Source organism: Henckelia pumila, chromosome 3, assembly GCF_033568475.1.
Source record: "Henckelia pumila isolate YLH828 chromosome 3, ASM3356847v2, whole genome shotgun sequence".
Lineage (NCBI taxonomy): Eukaryota > Viridiplantae > Streptophyta > Magnoliopsida > Lamiales > Gesneriaceae > Henckelia > Henckelia pumila.
In genome coordinates, this window is record NC_133122.1 from 40,639,696 (window position 1) to 40,660,206 (window position 20,511).

General features: G+C 33.2%; 2 protein-coding genes across 2 annotated transcripts; both read right to left on the bottom strand.

Annotated features, from left to right (window-relative positions):
- Positions 1-694: 694 nt before the first annotated feature.
- Positions 695-5,359, bottom strand: LOC140888536 (uncharacterized). The gene is made up of 4 exons (XM_073296228.1): positions 5,126-5,359; positions 4,512-4,568; positions 785-1,011; positions 695-699 (listed from the first exon to the last, which is right to left on the bottom strand). The coding sequence occupies exons 1-4, from the start codon at positions 5,281-5,283 to the stop codon at positions 695-697; spliced, it is 447 nt and encodes a 148-aa protein (XP_073152329.1). The 5' UTR covers positions 5,284-5,359.
- A 1,047-nt stretch (positions 5,360-6,406) lies between these two features.
- Positions 6,407-17,318, bottom strand: LOC140888537 (replication protein A 70 kDa DNA-binding subunit B-like). Its single transcript, XM_073296229.1, has 11 exons — positions 17,053-17,318; positions 14,474-14,565; positions 9,048-9,192; positions 8,700-8,976; positions 8,520-8,610; positions 8,291-8,415; positions 8,107-8,185; positions 7,335-7,455; positions 7,082-7,242; positions 6,856-6,976; positions 6,407-6,775 (listed from the first exon to the last, which is right to left on the bottom strand). Exons 2-11 carry the CDS (start codon positions 14,503-14,505, stop codon positions 6,407-6,409), a joined length of 1,521 nt encoding a protein of 506 aa, XP_073152330.1. The 5' UTR covers positions 14,506-14,565; positions 17,053-17,318.
- Positions 17,319-20,511: the final 3,193 nt, after the last annotated feature.

Genomic DNA, 20,511 nt, shown 5'->3' on the forward strand with positions numbered 1-20,511 from the left:
ACAAACACTCTACCAGCAGTGTTCTTCTTCCTCGGGCAATTAGCTATCTGATGCCCTGGCTCCCTACAGTGATAGCAAACCCCTGCTCCCAACAAACACGGTCCCGAATGCATCTTCTGACACTTCGGGCAAGTAGGAAAACCTATGGCATTAGGGGCCCCGCCCCTCTGCTGCTGTGGCCTCTGCTGCTGCGGCCTCTGCTGCGGATTCGGGCCCTTAGCCGGCCCAGTAAACTGCTTCTTCGCAGAAGGCTGCGAAGATGGTCGCTGATACCCCGACTGAAACTGTCTCTTTCCCTGCTGCTCTCGCTGCATCTTTATCCTACCCTCCTCTGACCTCAGTGCTCTACTAACTGTCGCCTCATATGTAGAGACATCCATCATACGTACGTCGTGCTTAATATCCGCTCTCAGTCCCTCCACAAACTGTCTCATCTTCTCCGGTGGACTGCCTGCAATCAGAGGCACAAAATGACAGCCCCGCTCGAACTGGCTCACGTACTCCAAAACAGACCTGTCCCCCTGCCGGAGACTCATAAACTCTCGGATCATGCGACTCCTCACATCCTCCGTGAAATACTTGGCGTAGAAGACACGCCTGAACTCCGCCCAAGACAGTGTAGGAAGGTGAACTCCCCTGGCAGCACCCTCCCACCATAGAGCTGCATCTCCTCTCAGCATGTAAGTCGCACAGTTCACCCTGTCGGCGTCTGTGATCCCCATATAAGCAAAGATGGACTCCAGAGATCGAATCCACCCCTCAGCCACCAAAGGATCGGTGGTACCAAGGAACTCCTTCAGTCCCTTCTTCTGGAACCTCTTAGCAACGTCCTCCTCATGGGACAACCTAGGACGAGTAGCCTGCTGCTCTAACAGAGCAGTAATCCCTGCCATCATATTCGCATTGGCCTGCTCCAATGCTGCTAGAGGGTTCTGCGGAGGTGGAGGTGGAGGTGGAGGTGGAGGTGTAGGTGGAGATCCCCCACGTCTGTTCATCGGTCTGGGAGGAATTCTGCACCACCACATATTTCTTTACGTAAATCGCCATGCATAACTAAGTGGTTTAAAAGTAATGCTAACTTAAATCCAAAGATATAATTCATGCTATAAACACTTAAAACTTACAGACCGGTAGCGTGGATTTCTGAGCTCGCATAGCAGTAATGACCCCTCCAAGGACCGTGCTTTGATACCAACTGAAACGAACCTAACTCTATAATTAATAAATAAATATGCGGAAAATCTTTTTTTTTATACTTACTAAATAAAATATGTACATATATGCCCATACATATACGCACAGAATAAAAAGATTTAAAATAAATAAATAAATAAATAACTCAAATAAAATGCATTCCTTAATAAAATAAATATCTGAGTCAAATATTGAATTAAAATACTGCATAAATAAAATGATTAAAGTTTGCATGCACTGAAAATATTTAAGTAAAATATTTCAAACCCAACCACTGAAAAATACTTAAAAATGTAACATACTAAAAATATTCAAAACATGCATAACGACTCAGACATCTATCACGGTCACGGGGATCACTGCCAGTCTGCTCATACGTCCTCGCCTCCGGTGGGTACTACATCTTCCTCTACGTACTCACCTGCACCATACCAGTGTAGTGAGCCTAGAGGCCCAACATGCTAACATAACAAGGGTTTAAAATAATTTAAATCAATTTACTACTAATACATAACATATATATGAATGAGCATGCTAAAAAAAATATCATAACATATCGTAACTTAAATTAACTTAAATAACATAATACATAAATATTGTTGAGCAAATTATTTTCTAACATCGCATGGTTGTATCCATAGTGTAACCTTAAATCATACATTAAATACTGATCAGCGTGAAAACCAACGTACGTGGCGGTGACGAATCACCTCTTAAATTGGCAATAAACTGCCCTTCAATAGTTCACATATGGGGACGAATCCCCCTCAAATCTCAAATTGTCACACTACTTCAACTTCCAACATAAAATATTTTCTTATTGCTCAACCTTAAACATTTAATCATACATAAACTTATTTCATGAATGCATGTACTTAAATAAAATGTGTGTCCTTCATATATATTTAATTTAATTTCATACTAACATATACATATTAAAATAACTTCAATGAATAAAAATAATTAAATATATAATCAGGACACATGCAATTTCTCATGGATTGTACTGGACTGCTGGCCCTAACACTCAAGCCCATTTACTTAAATCTGGCCCATTAACACTGAGACTGACCCAATAACATACTTAAACCCAATAAAATTATTCTAAGCCCAATTAATTAATTAAAGCCCATTAGCACATACTTGGCCCAATAACAACTTAATCTGGCCCAATGGGCCTAAAAGCCCAAAGACTGGCCCAATAACTTCCATGGGCCCCAAAGCCCATAAAAATTAGTGGACTCACTTAATTAATTTAATTAAGCCCAAAACATTTTATTTCAAATTAAATGGCCCCAAAAAACCCATTAAATCATAAAATACTTTAAAATTAAAAAGACTCGAGCCCGGCCCACCAACCCGGACCCGGACCAACTTAACCCGACCCACTACCCTACTGACCCGACCCGGACCACAGACCCGACCCGGAACCAAACCCTAACCCTAAACCCGACGCCCCCCCTTCCCTTCTCGGCTGCGGCCGTGAGCAGCAGCCACTCCTTGGCTGCTGCCGGCCTGCTCCGGCCACTCCTGACCGGAGCGCCGCCGCCCAGACATAGCCCAAATCTGGGCGGTTCGAACCTACCCTAGCTCGGCCTCAACCCTTCAACCTAGCCCAAGGCCGAACCCTCCTTCCAGAAACCCTAGCCTGCGCACCCCACAGCTACGTCATGCACCAGCTCGCCCAAGCCTCCATCTAGCCCATGACCGACCGAGCCAAGCTAGCCTAAGGACCCCGACGAACCCCTTGACAGCCCTGACCAGCAGCCATGCATGCCCCTTAACCAAAAACATGAACATGAATGCCCAAAACGTGAACAAGTGCATACCTTCAACCCTTCTCGATTTTTTTCTGAAAAATTCTTGAAGAAAAAATGATGCTCACGCACACACACACGTATAAACACTGATATAGTATGTAAAAATAAAAATAATCATGCCTTGCACCGGAGTTTGAAGAGTTAACGGCACGTGGGACGATTCCGGGACGACGGGACGACGAGCAACCTTGAAACTTCGAAGAAATTCGGCTATGGAACCTCCTTGGATGTGGTTCGAGGAAGAAGATGATGAATAGTAGGGAGGGAGGCGGCTGATGGGAAACTAACGTGGGGTTTGGGTAGATTAGGTTTAGGTTTTTAATTTAATTAAAATAGGTTTTAGGATAATTAAAAGTTTTAAATATAAAATATAAAATTTTAAAACTCCAAATAAAAGTTAAAATCTGATAACTTAAATTAAAAATATAAAAATCCCGAAATTACAATTTAAGGGAATTTTAAAAATAATTAAAAGTCATTAAAATGGCTAAATTTGGATAAAAATGGACTCCTAAAATTATATAAAATTAAATACTAAAAATTTTGAGGCAATAAAACTCAAAATAATATTTTTGGGCTCTAAAAATATTCATGGAATAAATTGGCTAGAAAGTTGTCATCTCGTCCGTCCACGGTCCCGTCTACGCGATCAAAACAATTAAAATACTAAAAATCGTAAAATCACTAATTATGGGTTAAATGCTTAAAAATAAATTAAATCATGCACAAATAATTCACATAATTATTTAACCCATAAATCACAAATTTAAATAATTAAATTCCCTAATTATGCATGCAGATTTACGTATTTAAAAATACCGGGTGTTACAATAATGGTCCACACTGGATTGGAATGAAGTCTTTTAAACAGTTCGTTAACTTCTTTTTGAAATATGTAATTATAATAACATTGTGTACAATCAATACAACAAGTGCAAAAAGTATTGTTCTCCATTTGACTCAGTTTTGTAAACTTAGTTTATCCAAATTGGAATTGTATCTGATATGCTTATATAGTAATGAAAATGGGCTGAGTCATTAAGTATTTATGACAAGTGTTTGAAAATGGGCTGAGTCATTGAATATTTGTGACAAGTGTTTGAACTTATTTTATCTTCTTTCATATTAATAGATTAGTTATGACAAGTGTTAGTTCGTTATTTTATTTGAATTTTTTTAAAAAAAATTGTGTTTATTAGTTTATTTTTATTTGTATAGTGTCAAAGTATCTTAACTAAAGTAATGGAAACATATTAGTTTTTAGTTTATAATATGTTTATAATAAATTAATTAACTATTTAATGTTTTGTAAAAATTTAAATTGGCTTTTATGGTGGTCGATATCATCTATTGTATAAAGCGGCCTCTCAAATTCCAGTTTGCGAGAAGAGTTAATGTCATCCTAAATCATTGTAATTCAAGCAGTCAGAAAATAAGAATTGTCGAAACATTACAGCATAAGGTTAAACAAATTAGAATTTGAGTATACTATATTACCTGATGCTTTCTTTGGTGCAGGTTTCGCAAAAGATCAAGTTGATGAGCTGGGTTTTTCTGTAAGATATAGTCGAAATAGGAATGTGTAAAATATTTGTACAGAAATCAGGTTCATAATGACTGTAGTTATCTCAATGGAATTTCATTCAATAATTCTAATATAGTGAAAAAAAATGCATACATGACGACAAAACTAAAAGTCAATGTGAAAGAAAGAAAGAGCTGCTGTGAATAACAGAAAAAAACATCTTAGTATAAAGTTTATAGCAATTAAATTGAGCTTCAAAATATATAAATCAACTGTTGAACCCACACAAAAAAAACATTTGATGAAATTGCCTTAGTGAAGGATATAAATTATTCCGTAATAGACCATGGAAACAATACATTTCTTCCACTACAGCACCTACAATCTTCATAAACTTAATGTTCAACAATGTCATTATATTCCCTAGATCTCACCAGACATTCTAATCAAAAACCACCAAAATATTTCTGAAAACAGCAAAACAGAACATGCAAAATCATACAGTTCATCAAAACAAATCAATTCAGTCGTAAGCTATTGCTCGCCAATATTCACGATAGAAGAAAAAAAGCGAAGAGAGACTTACGAATAAACCTCGAACGATCGATAGTAGCTGGATCGCAATCCTCTGATGCCTATCGCATAGATTTCATCATACTTGTCATTCAGTAAGAAAATGTCGTTATTTTTCCCAAAAGAACCAGTAGTAGCAATGGTAGGAAAATGGACGATGGTAGGCACCATTGCTATGCATTTCTACGTTTTCCTCCAAAGTTACAACTAAAGTACCTGCTTACATATGATCTTTTTTGTTTGTTGTTTTTTTATTCAACTTAGTAGGTGGAGGAGTATTTAAAGTTGAATTACATTAGACGAATCGTATTTATTTTTCATTTTTTATTCAACCTACAAATTAGTCACCTTAGATTTTATGTTGCAAGAATCTGAGCAAGAATCAGAAAACAGTGGAATGAAAGATGCGATTAATTTAAATATATATCATAATCGGACGAATTCTTCCTTTGACAAAGTATAAATTTGGTGAATAAAATAGGGTAAATCCAGCAGAGTAATGTATTTATTAGATTTTCCGAGTGAAAGAAAAATATTTTTCAGTAATAAATGATAGTGTAAACGTAGTGTGGGGCATTGATGATTTTAATTCGATGAAGTGTTAAAAAATACCTCATTATGTATTTTGAAATATGTTGGGTAAAACTGCACTATTATGTTTGACAGAAGATGAAGCAAAAGAACAACAAGGAAAACAATAGATTTATTAAAATTAAACGTGAAAATAGCAAAATGAATTGTTATGGAAAATGAAAAAATTGGCAAAATAGATAGATATTTACAGAAGTCAGTCATACATTGCAGTGAAGATTCTTCTTTCAGTTATTCAAAATGCAACTAAGAACTATATAGCAAACAAAAGTAAAACATCAAACTGAACAAAAAAAATGAAATAAACGAAAATATCACAGGTTGAAACTAAGTTCAGATAAATTGGTTGAGCCTTATTTTTATTTTCATAATATACTGATGGGGCTGTTTCAAACTTAGGGAGATAGCGCTTACCCTTGGGTGATATATTCGTTGATGTTGTACTTTTTGAACAGACAAAAACTTCAAGCTGAGAAAATGAGGGAAGGAAAATTTTAGTTAGCATAAACTAAAGTACGTGCAAATATATATACAAGTTTATTTCTATACTTATACTTTCATTTAAGAGAAATGAGAAAATGTAATTAGGTAAGTTTCTTATATTTTTGTTTCTTTGAATTATAATATTTTTCTGTATTTAAAAAGAATACGTATAGGAAATTGCTTACCAAAAAAGTAGTGGAATTGTGATATGATACGTTTCTCAGTCTTCTTTGTGATGTTTGAAGCTTTTCTGTGTTGTCATTTCTTTACAGTCCAAGCCTCTTTTCCCGGTCGAACTTGTTTGACATTGAACTGGATTTGTTGCGGCTTGTTCCTCTTCTATCTTAGAAGAGCTTTCTTGGGATTCAATCATTGGCAAGTCTGTTAGCAAATTTCTATCAAGTTGTGCAGAAGAACTTGGTTCTTTAGAGGTGTGCACTGTTGATGACGATTCATGTTGAAGGCATTTTACGATGGTATTTCTTACAAAGGTTTTCCCTCTAGTTTCATTCCTAGATGTTCTGATTTGAAAAAGAAATTGTAAATCTTTGAGTTTTTCGTTGATCATACAAGGGTTCAAATCTTCTTCCTGTGAGAGATGAGGGGAATAAAATGTAGAAGTCAATGGAAATTTTTTAGCTACAATTAATTAGTTTTAAGCTACAATGCCTCATGCTTTGCTTCAATTATTTTTTCAGCAGATGATCCTAATAATATTTCTGCTTCCTCATTTTCTAAATAGGCAGGCAAATTTCCTGTTCCATCAAATAAATCTACCTGGAAACGTAACCTACACATATGTTAAGTAATGGTTTAGCTTTAAAGAAAATTATGAAAAATATTTGGTCATTGTAACTGTTGTGGTTTAACTTTCCAAGCTATTTAAATAACTTACAGTGGTTTTGGGCTTGGGAAATTGCTACCACAATATAGACATGTGAATTCATATCCATATACAGCTCCACAAGTTCTTGAACAATCTGGGCAGGCTAAAACGTATAGACAATGTTGTGGCTCTGAGACTTTTAGTGTAGCTTTCAACCAAAAAGATTTTACCTGCAAGTGAGAATGTAGTTATGTTAATGTTTGTTTATGAGATTTAAGTAAACAAAAACTAAATTGTTAATGAAAATTATCGTTTCAGTCACACTTAGGATTTGACTTATCTTTCGAATTTGGGAGTCTGCTGGCTGATCTATACTTTGGTATGATTTTTCATATAACTTCCGAGAGACGACATTTTCTATATAGTCTTTGTTGTCTTTGATCCTAGATATTGGTTTAAATATTAGTTAATTCAATTTATGTCATAATACAATGCAGATAAATTAAAACAGAAATAAATGATTAACACACGGGAATTATTAGAAAATGTAACACAATAAACCTAAGATGGTATGAAGACTATTTTTTGTAAGAGAAATAATTTGTAACAAACTTACATTTTTTTAGTATTGCAAAAATAAGTTAATGTTTAATTTATTATGTTCTGGATTCGAAAGATTTTGTGTGTTTTCCTTGACACATGAATTTGGGAAAAAAATATATAGGAAGAAAAGTTACACAAGAAAGAGAATTAAATTTAAAGTAAAACATAATCAAAATTTGAGAAAATCATTTGATATAATTTTCTACGTAAATTTGACAATACTATGACATAATTTATTTCTTTTGGAGATAAATTTTGACTGTGGGTAATGCAACATACAAGAAATATAGTTTGTGTAGAAACATTATATTCTGGGACATAGTTTTGTAATATTGTATAATTAAACAAAAAGTGCAATTAAACAGCAAGTGTAAAAAAAAATTTAATTAAAGCAATTAATTTTAAGCTATGCATGTAAGAGATTATTTGAAAGAGAAAGAAAATTTGCTCATAAAGCTTTGAAATGACATTAGTTATAGGTTTTGGCTTACCATAGTTTTAAGTGTGTTGCTTGTGCTATGGGAGGGTCAAAAAGAAATGTACTGTTTGGCATTGTTCCGACAGATAACCCTATTTTGATAAATTTTAATGAGAGAAAGCAGTCATAATGGGTCTAATATACTGTACTGAATATTATTTTCTTTGGCCTGTGAAACAAGGAAAAGATTGTTTTACCATAAAAGGTGTTGACCGACAGTCTGATCCCCAAAATCACTGGTACTTTGTGTACGTTTTCAGACAAGCGAGGACCTTCGTTTTGCAAAAACTCTTCCCACAATGTCAACAGCATAGGACGGTGCCTGCATGTTTGATAAATATGGATTCTTGAATACAATAAAACTGGGTAAGAAATTTGTAACTACATCAAATGATATTAATTTTTTTAAAGGCAAGAGTGGTTTACTCTTCATTAACAATAACAAAGTCCTGCAAATTTTTTCTGGTTCTTTGCACGAACCGTGGTGGAAACACATGTATTACAGCACAAAGTAAGTCTGGAAATAGGAAATTTAGATAAATTAAATTAGCAACATATGTCATAATATAAGTAAACAAAAACAGAAAATGTGGAGAAAAACTTAACTGATTTGTTTGCTTGCGACATCTGCAAATTCAGAGCATTGTGCAAAACGTGTAAGCTGGTAAATGTTGGTGATTGGGAGCTGCTCCAATTGGCTACAAAGCTTGATGTAAGTGCTTCTATTAAGCACCATTTGATACTCTGAAGCAGCCAAAATTGGTGTGTTCGCAGCTATTTGTCTAATTTTTGCGTTTCCCATGAAGTATGTTTTATACAAGTCAAGTAACTTGTCTAATTGTTCAAGATCTTGGCCATAAATAATACTCTGCATTCTTCCATTCTGTTTTAACAGAAGATAGATATAAAGTATATTGGTGCAACAACAGATATATTTAACTGAGTAGATATTACCTCTTTATCAACAAATACAAGTTTCATATGTCTACCCCATCTTGTGTTTCGTATTGGAGTTTTCTTTGCAACTAATACTTTCACGAACCAGTTGTGAGAATTAGGATTGAGCTGTCCAAGTGTGGTGCATTTTTCTTCCATCGAGCTTATGGGGGAGAAAAGACAGAAACAATCTGTTATTTTTTAGATATTTATGAACAAAATTTTGGGAGCAAATAATCATATATAACTAATGGTTAAAATCAATGTGTGCTAATAAGAAATGTTATGTGCAGTTTTGAAATGTAAACATTGTAGTTGCCTATGTATTTTTTTGCAGAAATGAAAGGCAAAAAATTTTTAACTGTAGTTTTGAAACAACATTAAACAACTTTGCTGAAATTTGAGAACTCTAATTCAATCTTGATAGAGTTGATAGCAATTAAATGAGTATAAGAATTGAGAATCCATCGAATGGAAAATCAATCAGTAGGTTAGAAGTTACTTATCTCAAAGAGAGCTTGCTACCTGTAAAACATCATGGTACACAACGTTCTTTGTATAATTAGTACTCTGGATCAATGGTGTTGATGGTCTAATAAGCACCTTTAACTGATCCATAGTCTTTGCTCTTGACAATGCAACATAAAGTTGTCCGTGTGAGAAAACAGGTTCCTTTAAATAAACGCCAACAAAATCAAGAGTTTGACCTTGAGCTTTATTAATTGTAATTGCGAAGCATAGTCGCACTGGAAATTGTTTTCTTTTGAATGGAATGGAAGAAAAATTTTCATGAGGAGTTTCTAGTGTAATACGAGGAATAAAGACTGTTTTCCAGCATGTATACCAACTGATATTTCAGCGTATATTACATTCGAGTTGAAACCTTTACAAAGAAATCGCGTGCCATTGCAAAGTCCTTCGGTTGGATTAATATTTCTGAGAAGTATGATTGGTGCATTTAATTTCAATGTTAGTTTATGCGGAGGAAGTCCTTGAGGAGTTAAAAAATGAAATAGTTCTTCTTGGTCAGGTATAATACAAGCACTTATGTTTTCGTCGCAGTTATAATAAGTGGTTTCCTCTCCAGGAAATTTCGTAATCAATACATCATTAATATCGTTGACAAACTCATTTCTTGTGGTGAGTATTGCTCGTTTAACAAATAACGAGAAATCTAAATTAGCACTGGCAATATTTGGGAACACTGTATCTATTAATATATTTAAAGATGTAGCTTCATCTGTAAATGGGATGTTTGCTTCAGGTGGAATTAAGATTTCATCTTTCTCGTTCGTTTCCTCAACACCGTCCCCAATTTTTAATAAATAAGAAGAAAATTTTGGATCAAGTAATGCTCGCATGTTTTGCTGTAGTTTTAATTTCTCGAAATGATTCCATAAAGGTGACATAACAATTGACGAATCTATTATATCATCCTTGTTAGTTTTAAGAATCACTGGTAATGTTTGGCGAAAATCTCCACCAAAGACAATAATTTTACCACCGAATATTGTTTGTGTATTCATTATGTCTCTTAGCATTTCATCAAATTTTTCAATAATACTGCGTTTAGCCATTGTAGCCTCATCCCAAATTATTAATTTTGATATCTTTATTAAATGAGCAATTGTGCTTTGTTTACTTATGTTACAAGGCTTGGAATTATTTTCGTCCAAAGGAATTTTAAATCGTGAGTGGGAAGTGCATCCTCCTGGAAGCAGAGATGCTGCGACACCTGAAGTAGCTGTAGCAAGAGCAATGTTACCAGCAGAACGAACTGTGGCAAGAATAGTTTTATATAAGAATGTTTTTCCAGTACCACCAGGATCGTCCACAAAGAATACTCGTGACAAATTAGTATTAACACAATATAAAATCTGGTTGTAAGGATATTTTTGTTCTTTATTTAATTGCTCAACAGCAATCAGATCTTCATAAGGTATAGTTATATCTTTTTCAGTTTGTAATTCTTTTGTCAAATTATCATCAAAACTTAGAAGTACATTATCGGTTACTAAGAAGAAATCTTCTAATCTTTTGCCCATTGAGTATAGATAATACGCAATGTTATTTATTACTTTATGTTTAATTGCGTAAGGATTCAGAGATTTATTTTGTTCAAAATCTTGCGATAAGAACTTTTCATACTTCAACCATAATTGTTTGGGATTTTTTGGGTTACAATAGACGAGGGCAGTAGCAAACAATTGTCGTAAAGCAATAGGCATTAGATATGAAGTTGCCTCTTCCATACAGTTGTCAATAGTATTATCATCCTCCATTAATCCTAATATTTGAGCTGCTTCTCTAAATGTAGCATAGGTTTTTCCATTGACTGTTCGTAAATCTTTGAATGAAGTAGGCTTTCGAATGTGCATAAGTAACAACTTTACATAAAACTTTTCGCCATCTGTTGGATGGCAGCTAAAAATTCTAGATATAACTTCATTTCTTTTACGTGGCTCCCATTCCTTTATATCATGGTGCCAAGTAAAGTATTCTGGAAACTCAACATATAAAAAAGCAAGCTTTTTAGCGTAGTCATTATATTTATTCATGTGGAAAAATTGTGTTAACATAGTTTTTTTAATCATAGGATTATTCGCAATAGTAGATAATGATTGGGTGGTAGTAAAAGTTACCAATTGCTGGCCTTCTAAATGAATTGGTAAGCATATTACAGATGGATGAACATGATGAAGATCAAAACCAAAAATTCGCCAAATTGCTTCAGGAGGTGAAATCCATCTTGCACTTTGGAAATTTTTTATTTCGTCAATCAGTAAGTGTTTTTCATCATTAGCTAATGTATAGAAAATCCTATCGTGTCCTTTGTAAATATATTTGTATATGTATTTTATGGCTTGAATAGTTGAACATATTTCAATGTTGATGTGACAATTAAACTTAGCAAGAAGATATGGATTATATGGAACGACCCAACGATTATCAAGTTGTGAGCCTCTAATAGTGAGTATATGGTTATCATTTCGGCGTCGATATATTGGATATGAATTTATACCAAATTTGGTATTTTCTGAGAAATCTTTAGTATAATTAAACTTACACGAGCCTTTTTTCATACAAGGACATGATGGATTAAGAGAACCACAAGGTCCATGTATCATATGCTTAACCACCAATGAAAATAAATATGGATGTGTTATTTGATCAGGTAATTCTGCACACACTATTCTATCAAATGCTTCGGGGCAAAACATTTTCGATGCTTGTCTTAAAATCAGTAGAAAGTCAGCGTATGGTAACCCTCTTTTTTGAAATTCTATAACATAAGTGTAAGCAATCACATGACCAAAAATGGAATTTTTAAATAAATCATTTTTCAGAACTTGAAGTTTTGCACGGAATATTCTAGCAATCAAGTCAGGTCTGTTTTGTATTTCATCAGAGGGTAGACATAAAGCTTTTATTTCTGGCCAATTTGGGTTTGAAGTTATTGTGAGAAAAATATCAGGTTTTCCGTAACGTTGTACTAAAGTGATAGCATTCATATATGTTTTACGCATATCTCTAGGTCCTCCAATGAATGAGGCAGGTAATATCATACGTTTACCAATGTCAGAACCCATTTCAAACCCTTGAGCCATATTATCTAATAATCCAGAGTATATTTCATTGCGTAGACGGTGTTGCATGTCTTTAGTTCTGAAAAATTCTAGTCTTGATGTTTCAATTTTAATGTACATATCTATTACATATTGTTGTAAAAGTCTACCAATATGTAGCAAAAAAGATTTATCGTTTTTACGTATCTGCAATTTGTAGCAATAATATTCACGACAAGACACGGTTGACCTTTGGTTTTCAGTTTTTTTGGAGGAGTTCGTAGTTGTGGAATCTTGAATATCGTAAATGTTTTCACCACTACATGTTGGCCTTGGAGTAACTCTTTTTTGTCTTTCATTCAATCTTTTAATATTTCGATGCCACCCGGATTCTCCATTTGGAAAAATAAGAGGATATTGCATAGGATCATAACAAGCAAAGTAATGTTTAATTATTTGAGGTTGGTTGTTTTTTTGGATATATTTGTATGTGTTGACTTGAGTATTGGTAGCTTTCATCATTTTCCAACCAAATTCCAGCAACTTGGGATACGGTAGGTTTGTTAAAAACACGTTGATCAACAATAGGGTCGGCTTGTAAAGCAATGTTATATTCATTTAAGTTCTGAATTGTACTAAGACTTCGGAAGAAATTAGCGTATGGATTCATTTCTAAAATGTGAGTAATTTTTTGTACGAGAGTTTCTTGAAATTTAGAACTAATATACATTCTATTCAAGATCTCGTGTTCAGTGTCAAAAAAAATACAACTGCAGATTTTTAGGGTTATGATTGTCTGATGGTATTAGTTGATCCAAAAAATGATAAAGTTGGCCTTGTACACGGAATGTGTAAATCCCAGCATTTCTTATAGCTAAAGATTTGTCACAATGTACACCCATTGATGTGAATGCAAACATATTATTGTAACTACGGACGTAGTTAATAAATTCTTTAGCATCCTGATCATTACCAAGATACAATTGAACCAAGTCTGTAGGCATTTCAGTGTTTAGAAGATTTATATCACCTAATGAGCAACAAAATGTAGGTGGTTCCAAGTAAACACGATATGCACCGCAATATTGACAGTTTGGAACATCAGGCAACAAATCTGGACTGTTGACTTTGCATGCTAATGGGTTCACATGAACATTTTGTTTGTCCACTGTATTTGAAATTAAAAGTTGTTTTTGTTTTTGTCGTCGATTGTTTTTAGCCACTCTACGATCTTCTAAGCTATTATATTTTCGTTTTTGAGTTTTTGTTGACATGATCACAAACGTTAAGAAGTAAAAAAGTATCACAAGATAAGCTAGTTATTTTGCAACTTGTATATTATGCGAGTAAAAATTCAAGTATTGTGATTTTTTAAGACTAAATATATTTTTTTACAGCTAAGTAAAATACACAAAAAAAAAAAAAAGTTAACAGAATAGTACAAGATAGAGTTCAATGAATCTAAGTAACCCTACATATAATCATAATTGAAGCTACTGACTAAAGCTGTAAGGAAACAATTTGTTTTTATTTTTTTTTTTCAATTACAGTCCATTAAATATCTATAAGAACATATATTAACAAACTACAGAAACCTAAATAACTAAGTAGCAGGAAATATAGGGTACAATAAAGTGTGCTAAATATGTTTGGTGGTATAGTTTTTTATTTTTTTAAGTTGGCAGGCAATTATAAATCAAAACATGTATCAGTCTACTTTTGTTTCAGTTTTATGTTTGTTTGAATGGTTGTTAAAAAGATATCGTGACACTATTCAAATTCAGCAAATTGAATACTTTAGTTAAATACGAAGCTGATAAAAGATGAAAATATATACAAAGCATTTAATCGTAGTTAAATTCAAGTAAACGACTGAACCTGTACACCGGTCGAGTAGAAGAACTTGCCATTTATTGCGTTATCCAATTTTCGATAAATGTTTTCCGTACAATTTTCAAGAACAAGTGTTCCTAATACAAAAGAAAACCAGAAATATCATTATAAGAAAATGATGAAGGTAATCTATAATTGGAAACTGGAGGTTAATATTATTAGTAGTCAAATTTAAGCAATTTAATGAAACATAGGATACAAAATCAGTCTGCATGTCTTTATTTCGTAGTCTCTTTAATATCAAACTTCAGAAGTTAGTAATCAAAAAGACAACTATTACGTATCTATATTTTATCGTAATCTTAAATAACAAACTAGTTAATGGTTCGGTCTGTAATAGTCCTTTGATTTTAGATTGAGAAAATGAAAAGTGAAGACACCGTGAAATGGTAGCTGAATATTCCATATAATAAGATTGCACTATTTAGCAGTCGCATTACCTCCGAATTTTAAATTTAATTAAACCAAGTTTATGTTTCTTTAAAAGCTGCAGAAAAAGACATTGATACCACTATAAACTAAATTTAGAACACGCATAAATGAGATCACGTGTATAAGTTTTTCGCAGATTATGAGCCCTAAAAAAAAACTCGATTTCATGTAAAAAGTAATTTAACGTTAGCAACTAAGGTTCGAAAACAGTAGATATGAGATACAAAGTAGCGAGGAGAAAATAAATATTAAACCCTTTATACAAACAAAATAGTATATATAAAGCACACGCTCCAAAGGCATAGCACGATTTAGGGCTATTGCTGTCGTTAAATTGCTGTCATAGGCATCAGTTAAAAACACCTAACATACAATAAGCAAAGGTGATGTTGAAAAAACAGAAGTAAGAGAATGGGAAAAAACAAAAGATCTGAGAAACAAAAAGAATTTTTCCACTTTGTCAATGACAAAAATTTCAGATCTTAGAAATTAAAACAAAATATAATTATCACAGTCGTAGAAACAGCAATACCATCGTTTTCAAGCACAATAATTTACCAATACACAGATCTGTAGATGAAGGAAATCTGAGCAAATGATATGTTAACAAAAAAGATTTCAAATATAAATAGTTAAGAGGAAAAAAATACATATAATAGACAGAAAGCAGAAATTCAAGGAAAAAACACAAAGACAAAATGTAAAAGTAACAGATATTCAAGAACAAAACAAAACGAAATGTAAGAGTAGCAGATAGGAAAGTAAGAAAAACAGACTGATTTGCGGCGCATGAATTTTGAAATGTAAGAAATTTAACTGAATCTGTTTAAGAGAGATGAGAAAAAACAGAGCATTAGAAATCGAAAAGCATAATATATACTGAGAAACCAGCTGTGGAAGTATAGTACTTTTATCAAAGGCAACCAGCTGGTTGATAGCAAGATTAATAAAATTTATTTCTCGGAAGTCAATGGCGCTTTAATCAAAAAAGTCTTGGCTTTTGAATTTAACGTATACCGTATCACCTATAAATTTCAAAATTAATAAATCTAATTGTGTTTGTTTTAAAGTTGGAAAAGTAGACATCATCTTCCACTTTGCAGACTCTGAACCATGACAGGGGAATGAAAATCGGCTGGGAAAGCAAGTAGCAATTGATAGCATTGTAAACTAAAGTTACACCATGCTATGAACTTTGTAGTTAATCATTTATACTTTGTAGCGAAAAACCATTTATTTACAGATCTTAGAAATAGAAACAAAATATACATATAACGAACGTCGAGACAGAGATCCCATCGATTCGAAGGAAAAAAAAATTTATCAGTACACAGATCAGCAGCTAGAGGAAGAGTTTACAAACGATGCGTTGACAACAAAATTATAGATCTGAGAAAATAAAACAAAATATAAATATAACATACAGGAGAGCAAAAATCTAAGAAGAGAACAAAACGTAAATTACGAACAGCAAATAGGAGAACAAAAAACAGAGAATAACCTCTAATCATACAAATCTGTTTAGTACAAGAGAAACTCAGGTTTGGTAAAAAAAGAGTAATGAATTATTCAGCAGAATAATTACCAAGATAGCAAATCTCCTTCGAATTTGGATAATATACAACACACGTAATGCTGCCAGAAACATTCTTAAGTACCACAATCCAATCAGTAAAATAAATAAATAACGTATCCCTTCAAATACAATCGAATAATAATTTTGGCAATTTTAAAACTACGTTAACCCTCCAAGGTAGAACATACTTGCAGAAACTAATACAGAAGGATATCCCTATGAAACAAAATTTTGGTGTATGCTTATTAGCAACAAAAACAATTTAGTAAACCTACAATATGGCAAATGCTGAAAAACCAGAAATATTTGGACGAAATAAAACACATATCTAAGAGAAAAAACATAATCTTTGTACTTTGGCAATGACAGAAATTACAGATCTTAAAAATAAAAACTAAATATACGTATAACAGAGATCGAATCAGATATCTCAGCGATTTTAAACCAAAAAGTTTCCCTTGAGATACAATGAAATAATCATTTTGCTAACCTATAACCGGATTAAATGGTAAAAGGAAAACGCAATGTCGATGAGTGAAGCGGTGGAATGAATCACCTAGCGTCTTCGAGAATGAGAACCCGGCAGTGAGCAGATCGTGAAAAGCACAAGGAGAAGCGAAAAATACAGTAAAGAACGAAAGATAAACAATGGAAGAATCGGAAGAAATTTGATGCGTACAACCGTTTGTCGCCTCTCATCCCAACCAATAATATTAAACCATCTTTTTGTGTGAAGCGGTGGAGAAGACACGTGTATTGGTGCAAATCGGAAAACTTAACGCGTGTATTTGGGGGAAACGGGAGACCGGGAATAAACTGGCCATTTTAACAATTAGCAGGCTTTCATATATGTAGATATGTATGTGGGGTTAGTCTATGCTACATCGGACACCGGGAGTGTTTCTCCCCCTATTTCAATATCATTAGATCATGTGGCATCCATATATTGTTATGAAAATTGACATATGTGTTAATGATTTAATGGTTGATATTTGACCACATCATGGGGGGAGAAGTACACCAGATGTAACATAGAATAATCCTATGTCGTATGTGTACCATTTTTATTTTTTTTTAAGAAAATGTGTACCATTTTTTTTAACTATTCATGTATGGACATATTAATTATGGACAACGGACCCAAGCCACAGACTCAAATGTATGGATACAAATCAAAGACGTTAGCTATTAATTGTGGACCACACAATACCAAGATTTCTTTTCTCATCTCTTTGTTTGTTTTGTTTCAAAAATAAATAAAAATTCTTCGAAAATTACATGCCAGGATATTCACTAAACATAAAAATCAATTATATACATTCAAAATCAATCAAATTTCATTATGCCTTCTAGTTAAGCACATCAAGTAGTCAAAAATATTTTATCAATATTGGAATAAAATTACATTTTCATGTACATACAAATTTCCTTCAACAACTTTTTGATTTAGTCGATGCTGACTTTTATAAGGACAGTAATCTCAATTCTCACACAATCTCAATTCTCACACAACTTCAACCATTAGATTTTGCACATTTCCAATATAAACTCTCTATGGCAGCCGTTTTTTAGGCATAAACCCCTAAAAATATTAATAAAATAATTATATATTTTTTTTCATTTTAAAAATCAAACATATTTTACCGCTAAGCCATAAAATTTCATGCACATTAACCCTCTATGATTGGGGATTTTATGATTGATTTTTTTTAAAAAAAAAACACGAGGTCTAAATGGTACTTAATTTTACATATAGTTTTTTACTTTTTTTTATTAAAAAAATTAACAGATTGTTGATGTTGTAAGCTTGTAGTTAAATATAACAAATTGTATGTCTAAATCTTAATGTTAAATATAACAAATTGTATGTCTAAATCTTAATGATCAATAACTAGCAAATAAAGCACACACAAAATGCGTGTGTAATAGAAGACATTAATGAAGGGGAAAAAAAAGAAAAGAAAAGATACTTGTTCAAATTCCCTAGAAATTGATCGGATTTTTGATTTCTTTAAGGGGCTGAAAGTTTTTGTTGTTATCTGCACGATAGTAGAATTTTTGCGTTGGGTTGAAAAAGAAATTTTACGTAGATCTGAAAAAATAAAAAAGGGAATGAAGCTTTACATAGATTTAATGTCAAGACAAAGATTGTGTTTGTATTAAGAGTTTTTCTTAAGTGCATCAAAATCACTTAATTTTAGAGATGAAAAACACTATCTTAATTAAGCTAAAATAAATATCCTTTTAAAAGCCCATATTTCTAGCTTTCTAATAAATTAAGAGTCAATTGTGAATAAATTCCTAAACCCAAACCTAACTTTTTTATAAATCCCTACAATAAAAATTTTTTCTTAAAACTCCCTAGGACCACCAAACTTGGTCAAATCCAATGTTTAATTCTTGTACCCAATTTATGCATTTATGTACTCCATTTATGCAATGTTTGTGCTCAATTATGATACTCGAATCATCCGCAAAATTGGTATCAGAGCTTTAGGTTAAATATTCAGACTTAATATTATTCGTTAACTCATACTTTTCTTTGTTGAGGAGAAGATTTTTATAAAAGATGACTTCAAACGAAGGTTTGAATCAAGAGGATTTTATATATATATATATGAAATCCTATAAACAAGTTAATTTGTTCACAATAGATTACTTAAGACAGAAAGATGATTTCTAACTCTCAATTTTTAGAAATTACCCCAGATTCCTCTAAACTTTTCGGAGATCTTAGAGAAATTTAAAAGACGGTACAATATTACAGCAATCAGCTGTATGAAATACCTCGGCAGATTGAAGGAATCCTTAAGAAACAAGAAGAAATTCTTGTAACCCTAAAGGATCTTCAAACTAAAATCACAAATTTAGAACAAACTTCAGGTTCTAGAAAAGGAAATACAGGAGGAAGGTTACCACTCTCGTTTGATACCGAACCGTTGTTACATCAGAAAGGTAAAACCAAAATGGTTCAAAAACCTTTAACTGATGATGAAATGATGATTAATCTTATAAAAGCAGTATCAGAGAAAAACACTATCTGATGACTACTTTATAGAGATGAAATCTCGAGGATCTACAAGATCTCACGGATTCTTTTGCGAATCTCAAAGTAGTAGATCTAAAAATGAACTCCCCTGAGGGTGAACAACCCATAGGGAATCCCCCAATATATGTGGTTAAAACAGAAGAACCACATAGTGAGTTTCAGGTTGGAGAAAATTCACATCCAGCAGGAACCAGATCAAGAAGGAGTAAAATCCCACTCCATCAAACTCCTTACGGAAAAACTGTTTTAGATCCAATACATCCTTATGGGGATATATTAAACCTTGATGTTTTGGAATTCAAAAACAGAGAAGATCTTATAGATGATTGGACGTCAGCTATGAGAATTGCAGCAGGGACATTAGATCTCAATAAAGAAGGATTCATTAAACTTCTAGAAATGAGTCTAATGGGATCTGTCAAGATTGCTTGGGAGATGACTATGCTAGATACGAAGGAATCAATCTTAGCAGGAGAATCCCTCAGCGAAATTGGAGAAAGAATGGCCACCCTATTTAAAGCACAATTCATAGGGGTAGACTATTTCAACAATCAAGATACAGAGAAAAAGAGAAGATATACTCAAGCTCTGTATAGCCTCGAGTTACATGATATCTGTTTAGTTGATGAATACATTATGTTATTCACTAAATACAGATGGAATTCAGGAGTCGAGGAAAATATAGCTATTCAGCTATTTTTCGCAAAAATGTCAAGTCCCTGGAGAGAAATGTTGATTAAAGAATACGTTTCAGGTCATCTTGACACTTTGGCAAGACGCGCGTCCTTTTTGAAAGGAAAATTGGCAGAATGGTGCCATATGGCAGCATTACAGAAGAACTACAAGAAAATAAGGGGTATAAATAAACGTACACCTTTATGTTGTAAAGATAATGATCTTCCAACGATCATTGGAAACAGATCACAGGGATTTAAAATGAAGAAATTCAGAAGTAATCCCTACAAT